This window comes from Anolis carolinensis, unplaced genomic scaffold (assembly GCF_035594765.1).
Source record: "Anolis carolinensis isolate JA03-04 unplaced genomic scaffold, rAnoCar3.1.pri scaffold_7, whole genome shotgun sequence".
NCBI lineage: Eukaryota > Metazoa > Chordata > Lepidosauria > Squamata > Dactyloidae > Anolis > Anolis carolinensis.
In genome coordinates this window covers 35677199-35695483 of record NW_026943818.1, presented here as the reverse complement: position 1 = coordinate 35695483, position 18285 = coordinate 35677199, and the positions used below count along the sequence as shown (strand labels likewise).

Sequence of the window (18285 nt, the reverse complement as noted above, 5' to 3'; positions counted from 1 at the left end):
TATTTCCCATACCACCAGACTTCGCCACAGCAACGCGTGGCCGGGCACAGCTAGTATATTATAAACGAAGTACGCTACCATCTGAAGTGAAGTAGAAGAAAGAAGTTAAAGTAAAAGGTCTCCTCCCTGAGTTATTGGTGGTTGCATCTTCCCAAATTGGTGGCAGGCCTTAATTAAGATCCTTTACAATTTGATGGCAGTAATAATTAGATTTTCCCCCTTGCCTGAAAGAACCTCAGTCGTTAATTAATTAAAAACAGCCTTCACAAAGGGGAACTATGATTGTAGGTGAACTATAAATCCCAGCAACTACAACTCCCAAATAACACAATCAATCTGTTAGAGTATTGTTGTGTGAGTATGAAATGTGAATCAAGTGTTTTTGCTGTTTGCAACTGTGTGATCCAGCAACGAAACAGTTAACAGCAGGCCAGTTTGATTGACAGCCTGCTGTTGCCTATAGGCCATGACTTCCGGCCTGAGAGGATGTTCTTCCTTCGGACTGTGGAATGTGCTTCTTATCAGTAGACTGTGTGTGCTGAGCTGAACGGCAAGAAGAGAAGCATGTCTGCTTCTAGCGATGGACTCTGTATCTTGTAAATAGCTTTGTAAAAATGGAATAAATCTTTGAACCACTGCCTTCAGCAGATTTACGACTGAGGTGTCGTTTTGTCTGTACTGCTTCTCCGAAGGAGCAAGCAGTCTGACAGGGTGCTGCGGAGCTGAATGTTTTCTAAAACCCACCCTGACACAATCCCGCCCAACCCCACCAGTATTCAAATTTGGCCGTAATGGGTATGCGCCAAATTTGGTCCAGTGAATGAAAACACATCCTGAGTAGTATCTTGTTTTCCTTGATACATTCTTTATTTCCTTGTTTTATCATTTCTATGTCTTTATGAACTAGTCTAAGTTCTTCTACTATAGTCGACTGTAACTCTTCTTTTAATTCTCTCTTCATATCATTCATTTCCTCTTTAATTATATTATACTAGCTTGGAGACCTGGCAGTTCCCGGGTCATTTGAGAAAGGCATTGCTTGCCTGTGTTCCAAGTGTAGCCTATATCCAATGTCAGCTGGGTTCAGTGGGTGCGGGTGAGCTCCAACTCCCATATGCAAGTCCCATCGTCCAGTGTCCATCCCCCTCCAAACAGAGCCAGTATGTAGAGTAGGTCATGAGGGCTCCATGTACCATGTTTGGTCTTGATCAGTCATTTGAGTGAAGGTATTGGAAGTCCCATCATCCATGGTGCATCGTCCTCCAAACTGCACCTGGGTGTAGACTGAGTCCTGGGTATTGTCTGTGTCAAGTTTGGTCTTGATGAGACATTGATGGGGGTGACAGTGGTCTCGGGAAGTGAGTGAACATGCTGCAAGTCCCATCATCCAAGGTCCAAGCTCTTTCAAACCTCACCAAGATGTAGAGTGGGCCATGGTGGCTCTATGTGCCAAGTTTGGTCTTGATCAGTCATTGGTGGGGGTCACACTAGTCTCAGGAAGTGACTGAAGATAGTGCAAGTCCCCTCATCCAAGGTCCCTCCTCCCTGAAACTGCACCAGGATGTAAAGTGGGCTACCCTGCACCTGCGTGTCAAGTTTGATACAGTTTTGTCATTCATGGGCATCACAGTGCTTTGTGGGAGGTGAATTGGATGAAGGTACTGCAAATCCCATAATCCTTGGTCCATCCTCCATCAAACTGCTGCAGCATGTGAAGTGTGTCATTTGGGATCTGTGTGCCTGGTTTGGTTCAGTTGTGTGATTTGTGGCAGTTGCTGTGGTCTCAAGAAGTGAGGGAAGGTACTGCAAATTCCATCATCCTTGGTCCATCCTGCCCCAATATACATCAGGATGTAAAGGGGGCCACAGGGGTTCTGTGTGCCAAGTTTGGTCCATTTCTATCATTGGTGGGCATTGCAGTAGTCTGTGGGAGTTCAAGTGTTTGAAAGTACTGCAAATCCCATCATCTGTGGTCCATCCTCCCCCAAATGGCACCAGGCCATAAAATGCCTCATGGGGGTGAAATGTGTCAAGTTTGGGCCAGATCCGTCATTTCTGGTGGTCTCAGTGGCCTGTGGAAGTGGTGGCCAATCAGAAAGCTGCCACATACCCACATACATACATACCCACATACAAACATTGACTTTTATTATATACTAGCTGTGCCCGGCCACGCGTTGCTGTGGCAAAGTGGTGGTGGCATTGGTTAAAAATTGTGTAATTTTTATTTGACGTTATATGCATTTTTTAATTAATTTTATTGTAAGTTATATTTTTATTTATTATATTTTATTATTTTCTTGTATTATTTTTAGTTATTTTCTGTTACTATAGTATTTTATTGTATTATTTTTTAGTGTTTTTTATTATTTTTTATTGGGTTGCTAGGAGACCAAGTTGGAGGAGCTTAGCCTTCTAACTGGCAGCAATTGGATAAAAGCAATTATTCCTCTCTCTCTAATTAGGACTTTATTTTTCTTTTCTTTTTGTTGTATCAACCTAGAGGCGTGGATGATGGGTTGTGTTGTCAAATTTTGAGGTTGGGGGGCCTGTAGTTTTGTTGTTTTGTGGGTCGCTGTGATGCCATCACTCTTTTATATATATAGATATAGATAAGATATATAGATTGCTTATCCTGCTTCTCTTGCATTTTTTGTACTTCTACTTGTATTTTCAAAATCTCTCTCATAATGTCTTTCGTGTTAAACTCCTCCGTTAATGAGTCTTTCCTCCCTTGAGTTCCTTGTAATTTCTTTTCCTTCATCTCTCTCCATTTTGAATTTTGGTGAGGACATGTATTAAAAGGGGTTAGGGATTAGGAAACAAATAGTAGTCTGTGCGGGAAGTAGGAAAAGAAAAGCCCAAACCAGACCGTTCTTTTTAAAGGAACGAATTTTATTCGAATTTCAAACAATTTATTTCAGGAGAAAGATATGAAAATCAATGTTGTCTTTTGTTTTGTTTCCTTTCATCAGGTATTTTCTAAACATTGAGGGTTAGCACCCAGACGACGAGAGAACGCGAGTTGTTCTGAGAACCCCCCCCCCAACCCCACCCCACATTTCTGCCTCACAGACTAAAAAGAGAGACGAGAACATGGGCCAAATAATAATAGTAATAATAATAATAGTAATAAGAGTAGTAGTAATAATAATCCGTCCCAGGCCACGTAATTCCAAATCCCCTCCCCGTCCCGCCCGCCCTCATACATTAAAACACCACATGCAATTTTCAAAATGACAAAAAGAGTTTTCGTTTTTTTAAAAAAAGACAGTGTTTATATAGTCATGTTGTGTTCTCTCTCTTAAATAGGATAACGTTTAAACATTTCTTCTCTTCTTTACCCCCTTCCTTCCCGCCCACCCCCCACAAAATCTGCATCTTTTATTATAATATACAAGTATATAACCAAATAATTATTTTTTTTCACCACACTGGTACTTGTAAAAAGAGTCTCTGGCATTGAAGAAAAAGAAAGAAATGGGACATTGGCACAAACCAGATAACGCTTCTTTAAAAAAAAATGAAATATCACATACACGCACATACATACATACACGGAAAGAACAACTTATGACTCCCAAGGGACTCAAACCACCTTCGTTGTTGTTTGTTTTGGTTGTTTTTTTTTTGGGGGGGGGGGGAAGCGCAATACAATGAATGGCAGAGAATGGAGAAGCACACTTCGAAGTAGTTATAAAAGATGTTCAGGGGGAAAAAACACAACGAATGAAAGGAGGGAAAGAGAAGACCAGGCCGGAGGGAAAAAATAAGAAGAGGAGGGGATTAAAGTTAATCATATCTAGAAGGAAATGGAATGATGTGTTTTACAACTCCCCCTTCCTACACACGATTAAGATATACATACACACATACACACACGTACATATATAAAGTGCAACAGGAACAGAGCTTGGTCAGGCTGCTCCTTCGCCTCCCCTTTCAAGCTTAAAACAGAGATTCCCGAAAAAAGCTCAAAACAGAGATTCCCGAAATCTCTGAGAGGCTCCCATCAAGACAACTTGGGGAGACGAAGGAAAGGAAAAATGGCCGGGTGAGTTTGGCACATAAAACCACGTCTGCAAGGGCACGGCAGGTCTGCAAGCAGCGTCATTTCCACGACACCAGGGTTTGCAAGAAAGCAAGTGCATCTTTTCCAGGAAACCTGGGTTTGGAGGAGAGGAAGCGTGTTGTTTCCATGAAACCCGGGTTTGGAAGAAAATAAACAAGCAAGTCATTTCCATGAAATCCAGGTTTGGGAGAAAGAAAGCACGCCACTTCCACGGAAACCAGGTTTGCACAGTCTCCTGAAAACCCAGGTTTGCAGGAAAGGAAGCATGTTGTTTCCAGAACATCTGGGTTTGCGAGAAAGGCACATTGTTTCCTGCAAACCAAGGTTTGCCAGAAAGAAAATGCACCATTTCCACAAAACCTGGGTTTGCAAGAAAGAAAGCGCACCACTTCTACAAAACCTGGGTTTGCAAAAAAGAAAGCGTGCAATTTCCACGAAACCTGGTTTGCAAGAAAGAAAGTGTGCAATTTCCACGAAACCTGGTTTGCAAGAAAGTGCACCACTTCTACGAAACCTGGGTTTGCAAGAAAGAAAGCGTGCAATTTCCACGAAACCTGGGTTTGCAAGAAAGAAAGTGTGCAATTTCCACGAAACCTGGTTTGCAAGAAAGTGCACCACTTCTACAAAACCTGGGTTTGCAAGAAAGAAAGCGTGCAATTTCCACGGAACCTGGATTTGCAAGAAAATGTGCAATTTCCACGGAACCTGGATTTGCAAGAAAACGTTCAATTTCCACGAAACCTGGGTTTGCAAGAAAGAAAGCGCACCACTTCTACGAAACTTGGGTTTGCAAGAAAGATGTGTAATTTCCACCGAACCTAGGTTTGCAAGAAAGCGTGCAATTTCCACGAAACCTGGGTTTGCAAGAAAGAAAGCATGAAATTTACACCGAACCTGGGTTTGCAAGAAAGAAAGCGCATCATTTATACAAAACCCGGCCTTCTATAAGGCCAACTAGCGTGGTCGTCTGCAAGAAAGTGCGTCATTTCCACAAACGTACCACTCGAACCAATGGCACCACTTCTACAAAACTTGGGTTTGCAAGAAAGATGCGCAATTCCCACGAAACCTGGGTTTGCAAAAAAGAAAGCACGCCATCACAACGGCCCTTCTTTCCAGGACTACGAGCCTGCTGTGCAAAAACAAGGGTGGGAGAAGATCGGTTTAGTAAAAAGGTACTCGTGGCACGTAAGTGAGAACGGGCCTTCTCCTGGACCATTTGGCCCTCCTTCCTGCCACCCTTTGAACATTCATGCAAAGAAAACCATCTAGACAGATACAAGGAATGTTGGTTAATTTGGACATCAGTGACCCGCGCAACTCCCAACTCCCGCCTTCCCACTATTTCTACTACTAACAGTGTCCCGGAAACGTGGCAGCCCTTTTCTTGTGCTCTCCGTTTTGTAGTGTTCAGTGACGAGGACCAGAGAAAACCCACAAGCTGTCCAATCCCAAACTTGCAGGTTCTGAAGCCAGGTTAGTGTTGTTCACACATCCAAAACAACAACAACACAAATACAAATAAACAACCCCTTCCAGACAAGGCCCATTTTTGGCAACATCTCCCATTGGCTTTGAGCAGGAACCCGTTTTGGCACTTCGGATCCAGATCCCGGCAAGCTCCTTTCTTGACCAATTTTAATCTCTCGGTTCTGGTTTTGGTCTTTCACAGAAGCTCACCCTGTCGCTAAATACTTGTGCAAATGCTTCCGTTCTTTGTTTTCTAAAAGCCTTTCAAATATAAATTCGCAGGAGCCTTGGCAACACGGTTTCAACACAGTTGCAACGCCTTCACCGGCGTATTTTTAGAAGCTTCCTTCTGTGCACCACGGGGTCTCCTTCCTCAAGGATTTCCCCATTTGGGTGGGTTTGTACCAAACTAAATGGGGCAACGATGGAAAAACACACTCACAAAAGCACACACACACAAAGGGATTTGGGAGAAACGGACTAGAACCTCACGTCTTCCTGCAGGAGCCAAACATCGCCCTCCAGGGTTTAGACCAGTGGTTCCCAAACTTATTTGGCCTGCCGCCCCTGGAAAGGGTGGGCGTGGCTTAGAGGGTGGGCGTGGCTCCTGCTCAAGAGGGCGGGGCTGAGCCTCTCCCCTAGTCCAAGATGCAGGGCTGGGAGGGGGAGGTGGGCGGGGCCACAAATGGGCCGCCAGGACTGGGCGTAGTTACGAGCTCTGAGATAGGGCTGAGCATCTATCCCTGTCCTGCAACGCCTGCCAGGACACAGGGGGCGGAGCTAGAGGACGGGGCGGGGCCTTTTCCTGAGTGCCTGACGGGGCTGAACCTCTATACCCCGTCCCCGTGTTCAAACAAGTGCCTCAGGCGAGGTATAGAGGCTCAGCCCTGTCTCTGGCTCTTGGAAGGAGGCCCCGCCCCCTTCCCTAGCTCCACCCTCTGTGTCCCAACAAGCGCCTGTGTCCCAACATCCCGGCCAGGACTGGGATGGGCGGTTACGAGCTCTGAGATAGGGCTGAGCATCTATCCCTGTCCTGCGGCTCCTGCCAGGACACAGGGGGCGGGGCTAGAGGAGAGGGCGGGGCCTCTTCCCAAGTGCCTGACAGGGCTGAACCTCTATACCCCGCTCTCGGGTTCAAACAAGCGCCTCAGGGGAGGTATACAGAGGCTCATCCCTGTCTTGTGCTCTTGGGAAGAGGCCCCGCCCACACTCCCAGCCCCGCCCTTTAGTCCTAAAAGGCCTCTCAGGAGAGATATAGAGGCTCAGCCCTGTCTCGGGCTGTTGGAAGGAGGCCCCGCCCCTCCCCTGGCCCCACCCCCAAATGCTCCTGCGCCCACTTTGGGAATAACTGATTTAGACGCAATACTGGGAAAAATCCCTCACGCTCTCTAAAGCGAACAACCCTTGAAAACAACAACAACAACAACACCCTAAACACAATACAACAGCACAATCAGGCACTTCCCCCAGGCGTGTTAGCTATTGCTTGGTTGGTAGTCTATGAACAAAAACAAAAACAAAAGTACGGCATATGTAGCAAACTTATATATAGGACAATAATTTAAAAAAAAATCACAGTCTCAATATAACTTTCATAATAATTGATAAGGAAAATATATATATATATTTATATTTATATCGACTAAAAATGGCACAAAGAAACAGAGGAATGGTTAGGTGGCTCGGTGGGCGCAATCTTCGTCAAAGAGGGCACTTGATTCTCCCAAGAGGCCAATGCAGGTGAATGCACCTTGAAGCAGAGATGCGCAGTGATAACTATACCGGGGGGCGAAGGCGAACCGGCGCAAGCCATTTACACCAGAGGCATCATACGGCACACGGCAAAGAGTTTACGAGTAGCATCCCCATACTTCCATAGCCCTGTTTTGGAGCCCGGGAAGCCCGGGCATCCGTCGGGATCCAAATTGGGAAAGCAAACACAAGAGGAAGCCATCTTGAATTGGAACAAGAAAACGAGAGAGAGAAAGGAGAAAGCTAACACATCCCCCCATTGCAATTGGAAACTATTTTTTATGCAAATTTGTTTCCTTAAAAAAAAAACATTCACTTATTTCGTGGGGCAGACATGAGACTCCAAAAGAACAGTGAGAGAATACATACATACATACGTGTGTATGTATATAGTCTCATAACCCTCCCCCCCCAACAAAAACCCCTTGCCACTTCACAGATCAGACAATTTGCAATCATTACATCATTAAAAATTAAGATTTCCTGTACAATTTTTTTTAGTTTTTATATTCATGGGGTTCTCTTGCCTTACTTTCTTCACAACCAAAAAAAAAAAAAATTTGGAGAGGAAGAGGAAAAAGGGGAAGAAGGAGAAGGATGACAAAAAAACAAAAACACAACCCGGAGCCGATCAAGGTCAGACTAGGTTATATTCCTTCAAGTTGAGCTGCAGGATCGTGTCCTTGACGGCAGCAAAGACAAACCGGATGTTCTCCGTATCTGTGGCACATGTGAAGTGAGAGTAGATAATTTTGTCGCTGTCGGGGTTGAGATCCACAAACATCTTGAGGATGAACTCCCGGGCGGCTTGGGCATCCCTCTGAGGGCCTGGGGACAAGAGGAAGGAAAGCTTTGGATGGAAAGGCCAGCTTGAAACAAAACTCGGATACAATTTTCCCACTGTCAGCTACGTTAAAAAAAAAAATTTAAGCAGTTGCTTACCATCAAACTCTGGGAAGTAATCCACAAGGTGAGAATACATGATCTTGTCTTCCAACAGGTCCTTCTTATTCAGGAAGAGGATGACAGAGGAGTTCTGGAACCAGGGGTAGGTGATGATGGTCCGGAAAAGGGCTTTGCTCTCCTCCATTCGATTCTATCAAAAAGAAAAAAATGACAGTGTTGATGTGCAGTGCCCTCTTTTATTTCTAGTCCTTATTTTCCCAATTAAGACTAGACAACAAAGAGGTTAAAATTCAATGTTGTCGAAGGCTTTCATGGCTGGAATCACTAGGATGCTGTGAGTTTTCTGGCCTGTATGGCCATTATCTCCTGATGTTTCCCCTGATGTGGGTGAAACATCAGGAGAGAATGCTTCTGGTACATGGCCATAATAATAATAATATTAATAATGATAATAAAAATAATAATTATTGGATTGACTACAAAAAAGCCTTTGACTCACTCACACACAGCTGGATCATCAAGTGCCTGGATGCCATCGGGATTAGTAAAAAAGTTGGCACCTTTATTGAAAACATGATGGAGCACTGGAAAACTGAACTGTTTGTTGGAAATGAAAGCTAACGACATTGTCCCCTCTGCTTTTCATTATTGCCATGATCCCTCTGTCAACAATCTTACAAAAAATAAACCTCGGCTATCAAACATTTAAAAAATCTCACAAAATTTTGCATCTGATGTACATGGATGACCTGAAGCTATATGGGAAAACGGAAACTGAAATCCAGTCTGAGTAACAGTGTCCGAATTTTTAGCACTGATATCAGCATGGAGTTTGGTTTGGACAAATGTTCGACAGTGGCATTGAAGAAGGGAAAAATCATTGAAAGTGAGGGCATAAATATGCCGAATGGCCAAACGATAAAGTGTCACCAGCCAGAGGCCTATAAATATCTGGGCATAATACAGCTGGACAACATCAAGCATGAACATGTGAAAATACACACAAAGGGTCAGAAAAATTCTCAAAAGCAAGCTCAATGGAGGCAACACCATCAAGGCCATAAACACCTGGGCCATACCTGTCATAAGATATACTGCTGGCGTCATAAACTGGACATGGGTGGAACTAGACAATTTGGACAGAAAAACAAGAAAACTCATGACCATTCATCATTCCCTGCACCCTCGCAGTGATGTTGACCGGCTATATCTGCCTAGAAGATCAGGGGGCAGAGAACTCTTGCAAGTAAAACAAGCCGTCAAAGAAGAAGAACATGCCCTGGCAGAATATGTAAAGCAAAGGGAAGAACCTGCTTTGACTGAAATCAAAAATCAGAAACTCCTCAAAGCACAGCAGACAAAGAATCAGTACAAGAAAACCGCACTACAAACTAGAGCAGAATCAGTACAAGAAAATCGCACTACAAACTAGAGCAAAATCAGTACAAGAAACCCGCACTACAAACTAGAGCAGAATCGGTACAAGAAAACCGCACTACAAACTATTGCTGACAGCTGGCTCAACAAAACATTGCATGGAAAGTTCCTTGACAAAATTGAAGGAAAAGCTGAAAAGGAGAAGACCTGGCTGTGGCTCACGAATGAGACCCTGAAGAAGGAGACGGAAGGCCTGATCCTTGCAGCCCAGGAGCAAGGCAACAGAACAAAGGCAATTCAGGCCAAGATCGAAAAATCAGCTGATGACCCAAAATGCAGACTGTGCAAGGAAACCGACGAAACCATGGATCATATCCTCAGCTGCTGTAAGAAAATTGCACAGGCAGACTACAAACAGAGGCACAACTACGTGGCCCAAATGATTCATTGGAACTTATGCCTCAAGTACCACCTCCCAGCAGCACAGAACTGGTGGGATCACAAACCTGCAAAAGTATTGGAAAATGAGCACGCAAAGATACTGTGGGACTTGCGAATCCAGACTGACAAAGTTCTGGAACACAACACACCAGACATCACAGTTGTGGAAAAGAAAAAGCAGCACAGAATGCATACATCAAATGAACACTTCTGCGCACAGGAAGGAGATGCAGGCAGCGGAGGCGTCAAATCTGCTCTCACGCTTATCCTGAGAAGGCCTGGATCCTTCTGCCAGCTCTCCAAAGTCCATACTTTGGAGAAGAAACGGTCCCAAAAGGCTTCCTGACCCATTTCTTTTTTTAAAGCCTCCCAAATGAGTTTTACAAAACAGTTCACAAACCGAGTCCTATGCTAAGGCGCCCTTGTCTTGCTGCAAAGATTTAATTTCTCGACGTAATTCACAACCTTTAACATGCATGTAATTCTGTTACACAAAGAGCAACTCACTGCAGGTTAAATTATATTAATGAGTGATAATCCTCATGCCGTCTCCCACGCCTTACCTCATTATCCGACTCCACCAGGACTTGGTCGTATTCGCTAAGGGCTACTAAGAACATGATGGAGGTCACGTTTTCAAAGCAGTGTATCCATTTCCTCCGTTCTGACCTCTGGCCTCCAACATCCACCATTCTGAATTGGGGGAAGGAGAAGGAAGGTCATGGCAAATTCGGTATTTATTTGGTGACATTTCAACTCAGGGATCACTTATTTAACACATAGCCAGGACTGGGATGGGTGGAGTTACGAGCTCTGAGATAGGGCTGAGCTTCTATCCCTGTCCTGCGGCGCCTGCCAGGACACAGGAGGCGGGGCTAGAGGAGGGGGTGGGGTCTCTTCCCGAGTGCCTGACAGGGCTGAACCTCTATACCCCGCCCCCCGTGTTCAAACAAGCACCTCAGGAGGTATAGAGGCTCAGCCCTGTCTCAGGCTCTTGGAAGGAGGCCCCGCCCCCATCCCTAGCCCCACCCTTTAGTCCTAAAAGGCATCTCAGGAGAAATATAGAGGCTCAGCCCTGTCTCAGGCTCTTGAAAGGAGGCCCCGCCCCCATCCCTAGCCCCACCCTTTAGTCCTAAAAGGCATCTCAGGAGAAATATAGAGGCTCAGCCCTGTCTCAGGCTCTTGGAAGGAGGCCCCGCCCCCATCCCTAGCCCCACCCTTTAGTCCTAAAAGGCATCTCAGGAGAAATATAGAGGCTCAGCCCTGTCTCAGGCTCTTGGAAGGAGGCCCCGCCCCCATCCCTAGCCCCACCCTTTAGTCCTAAAAGGCATCTCAGGAGAAATATAGAGGCTCAGCCCTGTCTCAGGCTCTTGAAAGGAGGCCCCGCCCCCATCCCTAGCCCCACCCTTTAGTCCTAAAAGGCATCTCAGGAGAAATATAGAGGCTCAGCCCTGTCTCGGGCTCTTGAAAGGAGGCCCCGCCCCCATCCCTAGCCCCACCCTTTAGTCCTAAAAGGCCTCTCAGGAGAAATATAGAGGCTCAGCCCTGTCTCAGGCTCTTGAAAGGAGGGCCCCGCCCCCATCCCTAGCCCCGCCCTTTAGTCCTAAAAGGCCTCTCAGGAGAAATATAGAGGCTCAGCCCTGTCTCAGGCTCTTGAAAGGAGGCCCCGCCCCCATCCCTAGCCCCGCCCTTTAGTCCTAAAAGGCCTCTCAGGAGAAATATAGAGGCTCAGCCCTGTCTCAGGCTCTTGAAAGGAGGCCCCGCCCCCATCCCTAGCCCCGCCCTTTAGTCCTAAAAGGCATCTCAGGAGAAATATAGAGGCTCAGCCCTGTCTCGGGCTCTTGAAAGGAGGCCCCGCCCCCATCCCTAGCCCCACCCTTTAGTCCTAAAAGGCCTCTCAGGAGAAATATAGAGGCTCAGCCCTGTCTCAGGCTCTTGAAAGGAGGCCCCGCCCCCATCCCTAGCCCCACCCTTTAGTCCTAAAAGGCCTCTCAGGAGAAATATAGAGGCTCAGCCCTGTCTCGGGCTCTTGAAAGGAGGCCCCGCCCCCATCCCTAGCCCCGCCCTTTAGTCCTAAAAGGCCTCTCAGGAGAAATATAGAGGCTCAGCCCTGTCTCAGGCTCTTGAAAGGAGGCCCCGCCCCCATCCCTAGCCCCGCCCTTTAGTCTTAAAAGGCCTCTCAGGAGAGGTATAGAGGCTCAGCCCTGTCTCTGGCTCTTGGAAGGAGGCCCCGCCCCCTTCCCTAGCTCCGCCCTCGGCGTCCCAACAAGAGCCTCAGGAGAAGTATAGATTCTCAGCCCTGTCTCAGGCTCTTGGGAAGAGGCCCCGCCCCCGTGCCCTAATAGGTGCCATCACTGGCCCCTGGATTGCTGCATTGCCCACTTTGGGAATCACTGGTCTAACTGGAGGTTTGAGCCGCATGGGCATTAATGGGATAATGCAAAGGTGCCGGAGAAACACAAACTTGCGGTCCTGGGGTTGCAACCGCGGGATTGAAATAATGCAATGAAACATCAATTGGAAAAGAACGGGATTCTATATATAATATACAATAATATATAATAATATACATTTAATATTGATAACAATATTATAATGTATTACTTCGGTGGTGAAGTGTGTTAAAGCACTGAGCTGCTGAACTTGCAGACCAAAAGGTCCCTGGGAGCGGCGGGAGCGGCCGCTGTTAGCTCCAGCTCCTGCCAACCTAGCAGTTCGAAACACATGCCAATGTGAGTAGATAAATAGGTACCGCTCCAGCGGGAAGGTAATGGCGCTCCATGCAGTCATGGCAATGGCAAGATGACCTTGGAGGTGTCTACGGACAACACCGGCTCTTTGGCTTAGAAATGGAGATGAGCACCAACCCCCAGAGTCAGACATGACTGGACTTAACGTCAGGGGAAACCTTAAAAACCTTTATATTATTACTATTATATTATTATTATATTATTCATTATTCATGACTACATTGAAACTACAACCAAGAGAAATCAACGTGGAAACGGCAAGAGGTACCATAGATTGTTGTACATGGAAATAATGGTAGTAAATAGTTTTTGATTTATTAAATACAGTTATATATTAAAACTAGCTGTGCCCGGCCACGCGTTGCTGTGGCAAAGTGGTGGTGTTATTGGTTAAAAATTGTTGTGTAATTTTTATTTGACGTTATTTGCATTTTTTTATTAATTTTATTGTAAGTTATCTTTTTATTTATTATATTTTATTATTTTCTTGTATTATTTTTAGTTATTTTCTGTTATAGTATTTTATTGTATTAATTTTTTAGTGTTTTGGTATTATTTTTAGTTATTTTCTGTTATAGTATTTTATTGTATTAATTTTTAGTGTTTTTTATTATTTTTTATTGGGTTGCTAGGAGACCGAGTTGGAGGAGCTTAGCCTTCTAACTGGCAGCAATTGGATAAAAGCAATTATTCCTCTCTCTCTAATTAGGACTTTATTTTTATTTTATTTTTGTTTTATCAACCTAGAGGCATGGATGATGGGTTGTGTTGTCAAATTTCAAGGTTGGGGGGCCTGTAGTTTTGTTGTTTTGTGGGTCGCCGTGATGCCATCACTCTTTTATATATATAGACTAGCTGTGCCCGGCCACGCGTTGCTGTGGCAAAGTGGTGGTGGTATCGGTTAAAACTTGTTGTGGAATTTTTATTTGACGTTATTTGTATTTTTTTAAATTAATTTTATTGTCACTTATCTTTTTTATTTATTATATTTTATTATTTTGTTGTATTATTTTTAGTCATTTTGTTATAGTATTTTATTGTATTAATTATTTTAGTGTTTTTCATAATTTTTATTGTATTATTTGTATTTATTTTTTTATCATTATTTTATTAACACTGGGCTGAGTGGGTTGCTAGGAGACCAAGTGGGCGGAGCTTAGCCTTGTAACTGGCAGCAATTGGATAAAAACAATTATTCCTCTCCCTCTAATTAGGACTTTATTTTTCTTTTCTTTTTGTTGTATCAACCTAGAGGCATGGATGAGGGGTTGTGATGTCAATTTTCGAGGTTGTGGGGTGTTTACTTTTGTTGTTTTGTCCGCTGCCGTGATGCCATCACTCTTTTATATATATAGATTATACATTTTTGTTATTTAAACTGTATATATTGTGAAATTATGGGTTTTTTCTCAAAGTGACACACCACCCAAGTCATGCTAGGTTTTTTGGTGAATTTTGACACACCAAGCGCAAAAGCTTGCCCATCATTGCTCTAAACCAAACCTTCAGGCCCCTGCTCAAATCCATTGTTTCCAGAAAGTCTTTTCATTCAGTGGAAGTGAACCAAAGTGTTCATGACAGACAAGGTGCTCCCAGTTCCTTACCTGAAAATAATGTTCTCTAGGTCAAAGGGGTACTCGATGATCCCAGTTGTGGGGACTCTGACCCGCAGGACGTCTTGTTGGGTGGGGAGGTACCCTGGCGTGGCAATACGGTCCACATCCGTAAGGTAGCTGCAAAAAGCATGGGCAGGAAGGGAGAGGGAGGGAAAGACGTGGAAAGCGTGAGTAGCCAGGTCCACTACAGGACGATTTTGCAACACGGACCTCCACATTTGACAACCACCGCCTCTACTTCTGCGAGACACCAGAGAGTGGGGAGAAATGAAGGACTCCACATAGTGCTTGCTGAGACTCTGAGCTTCATTCTTTCAACCAAATCATGCATTTTAATTTGATAAAAAATTTTCTCACTTTTTTTTTGCATCCCAGTAACATGCTTTGCTAATTATATATGTATGTGTGTATATGTGTGTATATATACTGTATATACTCAAGTATAAGCCTAGTTTTTCAGACTGAAAAAGCCACTCTCGGCTTATACTCGGGTGAGGGTCCCGGTTGGCTTATATTTGGGTCAGCTTATACTCGAGAATATATGGTACATTTATTATTTTTCTCTATTATTATTGGTATTATTACATTTATTATTTTTCTCTATTATTGTTGCTGCTATTACATTTATTTTACTCTATTTTTATTATTAATAATAATACATTTATTATTTCACTCTGATCTTATTATTATTATTATTATTATTATTATATTTATTATTTTACTATATTATTATTGGTATTACAGTAGAGTCTCACTTATCCAACATAAACAGGCCGGCAGAATGTTGGATAAGTGAATATGTTGGATAATAAGGAGGGATTAAGGAAAAGCCTATTAAACATCAAATTAGGTTATGATTTTACAAATTAAGCACCAAAACATCATGTTATACAACAAATTTGACAGTAAAAGTAGTTCAATACGCAGTAATGCTATGTAGTAACTACTGTATTTACGAATTTAGCACCAAAATATCATGATGTTTTGAAAACATTGACTACAAAAATGCGTTGGATAATCCAGAACGTTGGATAAGCGAGTGTTGGATAAGTGAGACTCTACTGTATTATTATTATTATTATTATTATTATTATTATACTCTATTTATTTCTACATGTATTATTTTCCTGTAATTATTATTATTATTATTATTATTATATGCATTATTTTACTCTTTTATTATTAAAAGTACAGTAGAGTCTCACTTATCTAACACTCGCTTATCCAATGTTCCTGATTATCCAACACATTTTTGTAGTTCATGTTTTTAATACATTGTGATATTTTGGTGCTAAATTAGTAAATACAGTAATTACTACATAGCATTACAGTAAAGTCTCGCTTATCCAACGTAAACGGGCTGGCAGAACGTTGGATAAGCGAATATGTTGGATAATAAGGAGGAGTCAAGGAAAAGCCTATTAAACATCAAATTAGGTTATGATTTTACAAATTAAGCACCAAAACATCATGTTATACAACAAATTTGTTAGAAAAAAATAGTTCAATATGCAGTCATTCTATGTAGTAATTACTGTATTTACGAATTTAGCACCAAAATATCACGATGTATTGAAAACATTGACTGCAAAAATGTGTTGGATAATCCAGAACATTGGATAAGTGAGTGTTGGATAAGTGAGACTCTACTGTATATGCATACACACATGCATGTATACATATATACAATATAATTTACAATAATATATAATATATTGTATATGCATATAATATTATTTTGTAACACAATATAACACTTTTTTTTCGTGTCAGGAGCAACCAGAGTTGCTTCCGGAGTGAGAGAATTGGCCGTCTGCAAGGACGTTGCCCAGGGGACGGCTGGATTTTTTTTTGATGTTTTATTATCCTTGTGGGATGCTTCTCTCATGTCCCCGCATGGAGCTGGAGCTGATAGAGGGAGCTCATCCGCACTCTCCCCGGGTGGGATTCGAACCTGGCAGCTTTCAGGTCAGCAACCCAACCTTCAAGTCACGAGGCTTTTATCCCCTAGGCCACCGGAGGCTCCTAATATAACATATATATTAATATAGGAGCCTCCGGTGTCCTAGGGGATAAAATATATAACACTAATAATACAATATAATATTAATTATATATTATATATTATATATTATATAATTCATAATATTACATTATATAGATATAGTACAATATGGTAATTTATTTCCAGTATTGTGCTATGCTAATGATATAATATTGTATGTAAATTTAATTTGTAAGCCGCTCTGAATCCCCTTCAGGGCGAGAAGGGCGGGATATAAATGTATTAAATAAATAAATTTGTGTGTAAATTTCACGAAGCTTTGATCAAAAACCACGCCAACTTTCTCTCCAGCTCTGCAAACCTTGTAGAGTCATTTCTCCGGTCCCTCTAACAATCTAACACATGTGGTCCTCCTGCTAACAGGGACGATGGGAGTTCTAGTCTACACTGGGAAAGCCATCCCAGACCCAAAACTAACAATTCTATTGCAAGGTTCGCCAACAATACCAGGCTATCTTCCTCCAAGCTCCCTGTGTTTAATGCTTCGTCTCATGGCACAGCCGTTCTGAAAGTTCAGCGAGGGAGCAAGATACAAAAGCAAGGGTACATTACTTCCGCTCAAGGAGCACAACCAGAAATGCAAAGGCAGCAAAGAGCACACAAAACACTTCTACAACGGTCCCATTTGCCTCAAAGTGGTGGCAGTAGGGACCTATCAATAAGGACAACAACTAACCGCTTTCATTAACGCATCTCAAGGAAATAATAATAATAATGATAATAATTTTATTTTTATTTTTTACATGGGGCCAAGCCCAGACATCAGACAATATAAAAACATAGCAATAAAACAAGCCAATCAACAATAAAACAAATCATAAAACAAATACAATAAATATACTGATAAATCTAAAGATTAAATAATAGCACCAATCCTTCCCCAGAAGCCCAGCAAGACAAGTGCCATTGCAAAAACACCTGTATCCAGTAACACAACCCAGAGGTTACATCCGCTTACTATTTAGTTGAGTCGGAGAGCTGATACTCTCGCCGCCGGTCGTAACACTCTTGGATTCCCGGGTCATTCCACAATGTTTTGACTGCATTTACGTAGGGTTGCTCGAAGGTGCAGACCTTTTCGACATCCACTTCCCGGACCAGCAGTGCGTTTGCCTGTAATTTAGGGTGGAAAGAGAAGAACGTGGTTGAGAGGCTAACCAGAATATCCTTTTCCGGTCCCATTCCACTATTCCTTTGATTGGTAGTAGAAACAGCTCAAGATCCAGTTCTTATTGCCATCAGTTAGGATATACCGTATATACTCGAGCCCTTATTTATGAGCTGAAAAAGCCTCCCCGGCTTATAATCGGGAGCCTGCAGGCCATTGCTTGCAATATATGATCTATTTCTCTCTTACCCTCCCGTATGAGTGTGTTTTCTTTTGCAAAGCCTCCCTCGCTCTTAATCAAGGGAATGTTTTAAAAAGAGAAAGACACCCTTGCAAGTCAGGAAGAAGAAAAATATATATTCATTAATCTTATGAAAGCATTTTCCCCTGAAATGTTTGTTAAACTCTCCTACAGATATATAGGCATTAACCCCTTGCAAGCTTTTGCAATCTCTATGTACCTTTATAGTTGTATCTATTTATTTATTTATTTACAGCATTTATATTCCGCCCTTCTCACCCCGAAGGGGACTCAGGGCGGATCACATTACACATATTAGGCAAACATTCAATGCCTTTTAACATAGGACAAAGACAAACAACAACATAGCTCCGAGCGGGCCTCGAACTTATGACCTCCTGGTCAGTGATTCATCGCAGTTAATTGCACTGGCTTGCTCTCCCGTCTGCTCTCCCGTCTGCACCACAGCCCCGGGCCATATGAGGGG

At 43.1% G+C, this 18285-nt stretch overlaps 1 protein-coding gene across 2 annotated transcripts in view; it reads right to left on the bottom strand.

Moving 5' to 3' along the window:
- Positions 1 to 2874: 2874 nt before the first annotated feature.
- gna11 (G protein subunit alpha 11) overlaps positions 2875 to 18285 on the bottom strand; it is a 33035-nt gene continuing 17624 nt past the window's right edge. The window contains exons 3-8 of one of the 2 annotated variants that reach the window (XR_010000298.1): positions 17408 to 17562; positions 14373 to 14501; positions 10582 to 10711; positions 8237 to 8390; positions 4627 to 8122; positions 2875 to 4586 (exon numbers count right to left, since the gene is read on the bottom strand). Coding sequence is in view for 1 of the 2 variants with exons in the window: in XM_062960447.1 (XP_062816517.1) it covers positions 7932 to 8122; positions 8237 to 8390; positions 10582 to 10711; positions 14373 to 14501; positions 17408 to 17562 (759 nt within the window). In the remaining variant the exon portion in view is untranslated. Of the gene's footprint in view, positions 8123 to 8236; positions 8391 to 10581; positions 10712 to 14372; positions 14502 to 17407; positions 17563 to 18285 lie in introns of both variants that reach the window. The other variant, XM_062960447.1, reaches the window with a different exon arrangement.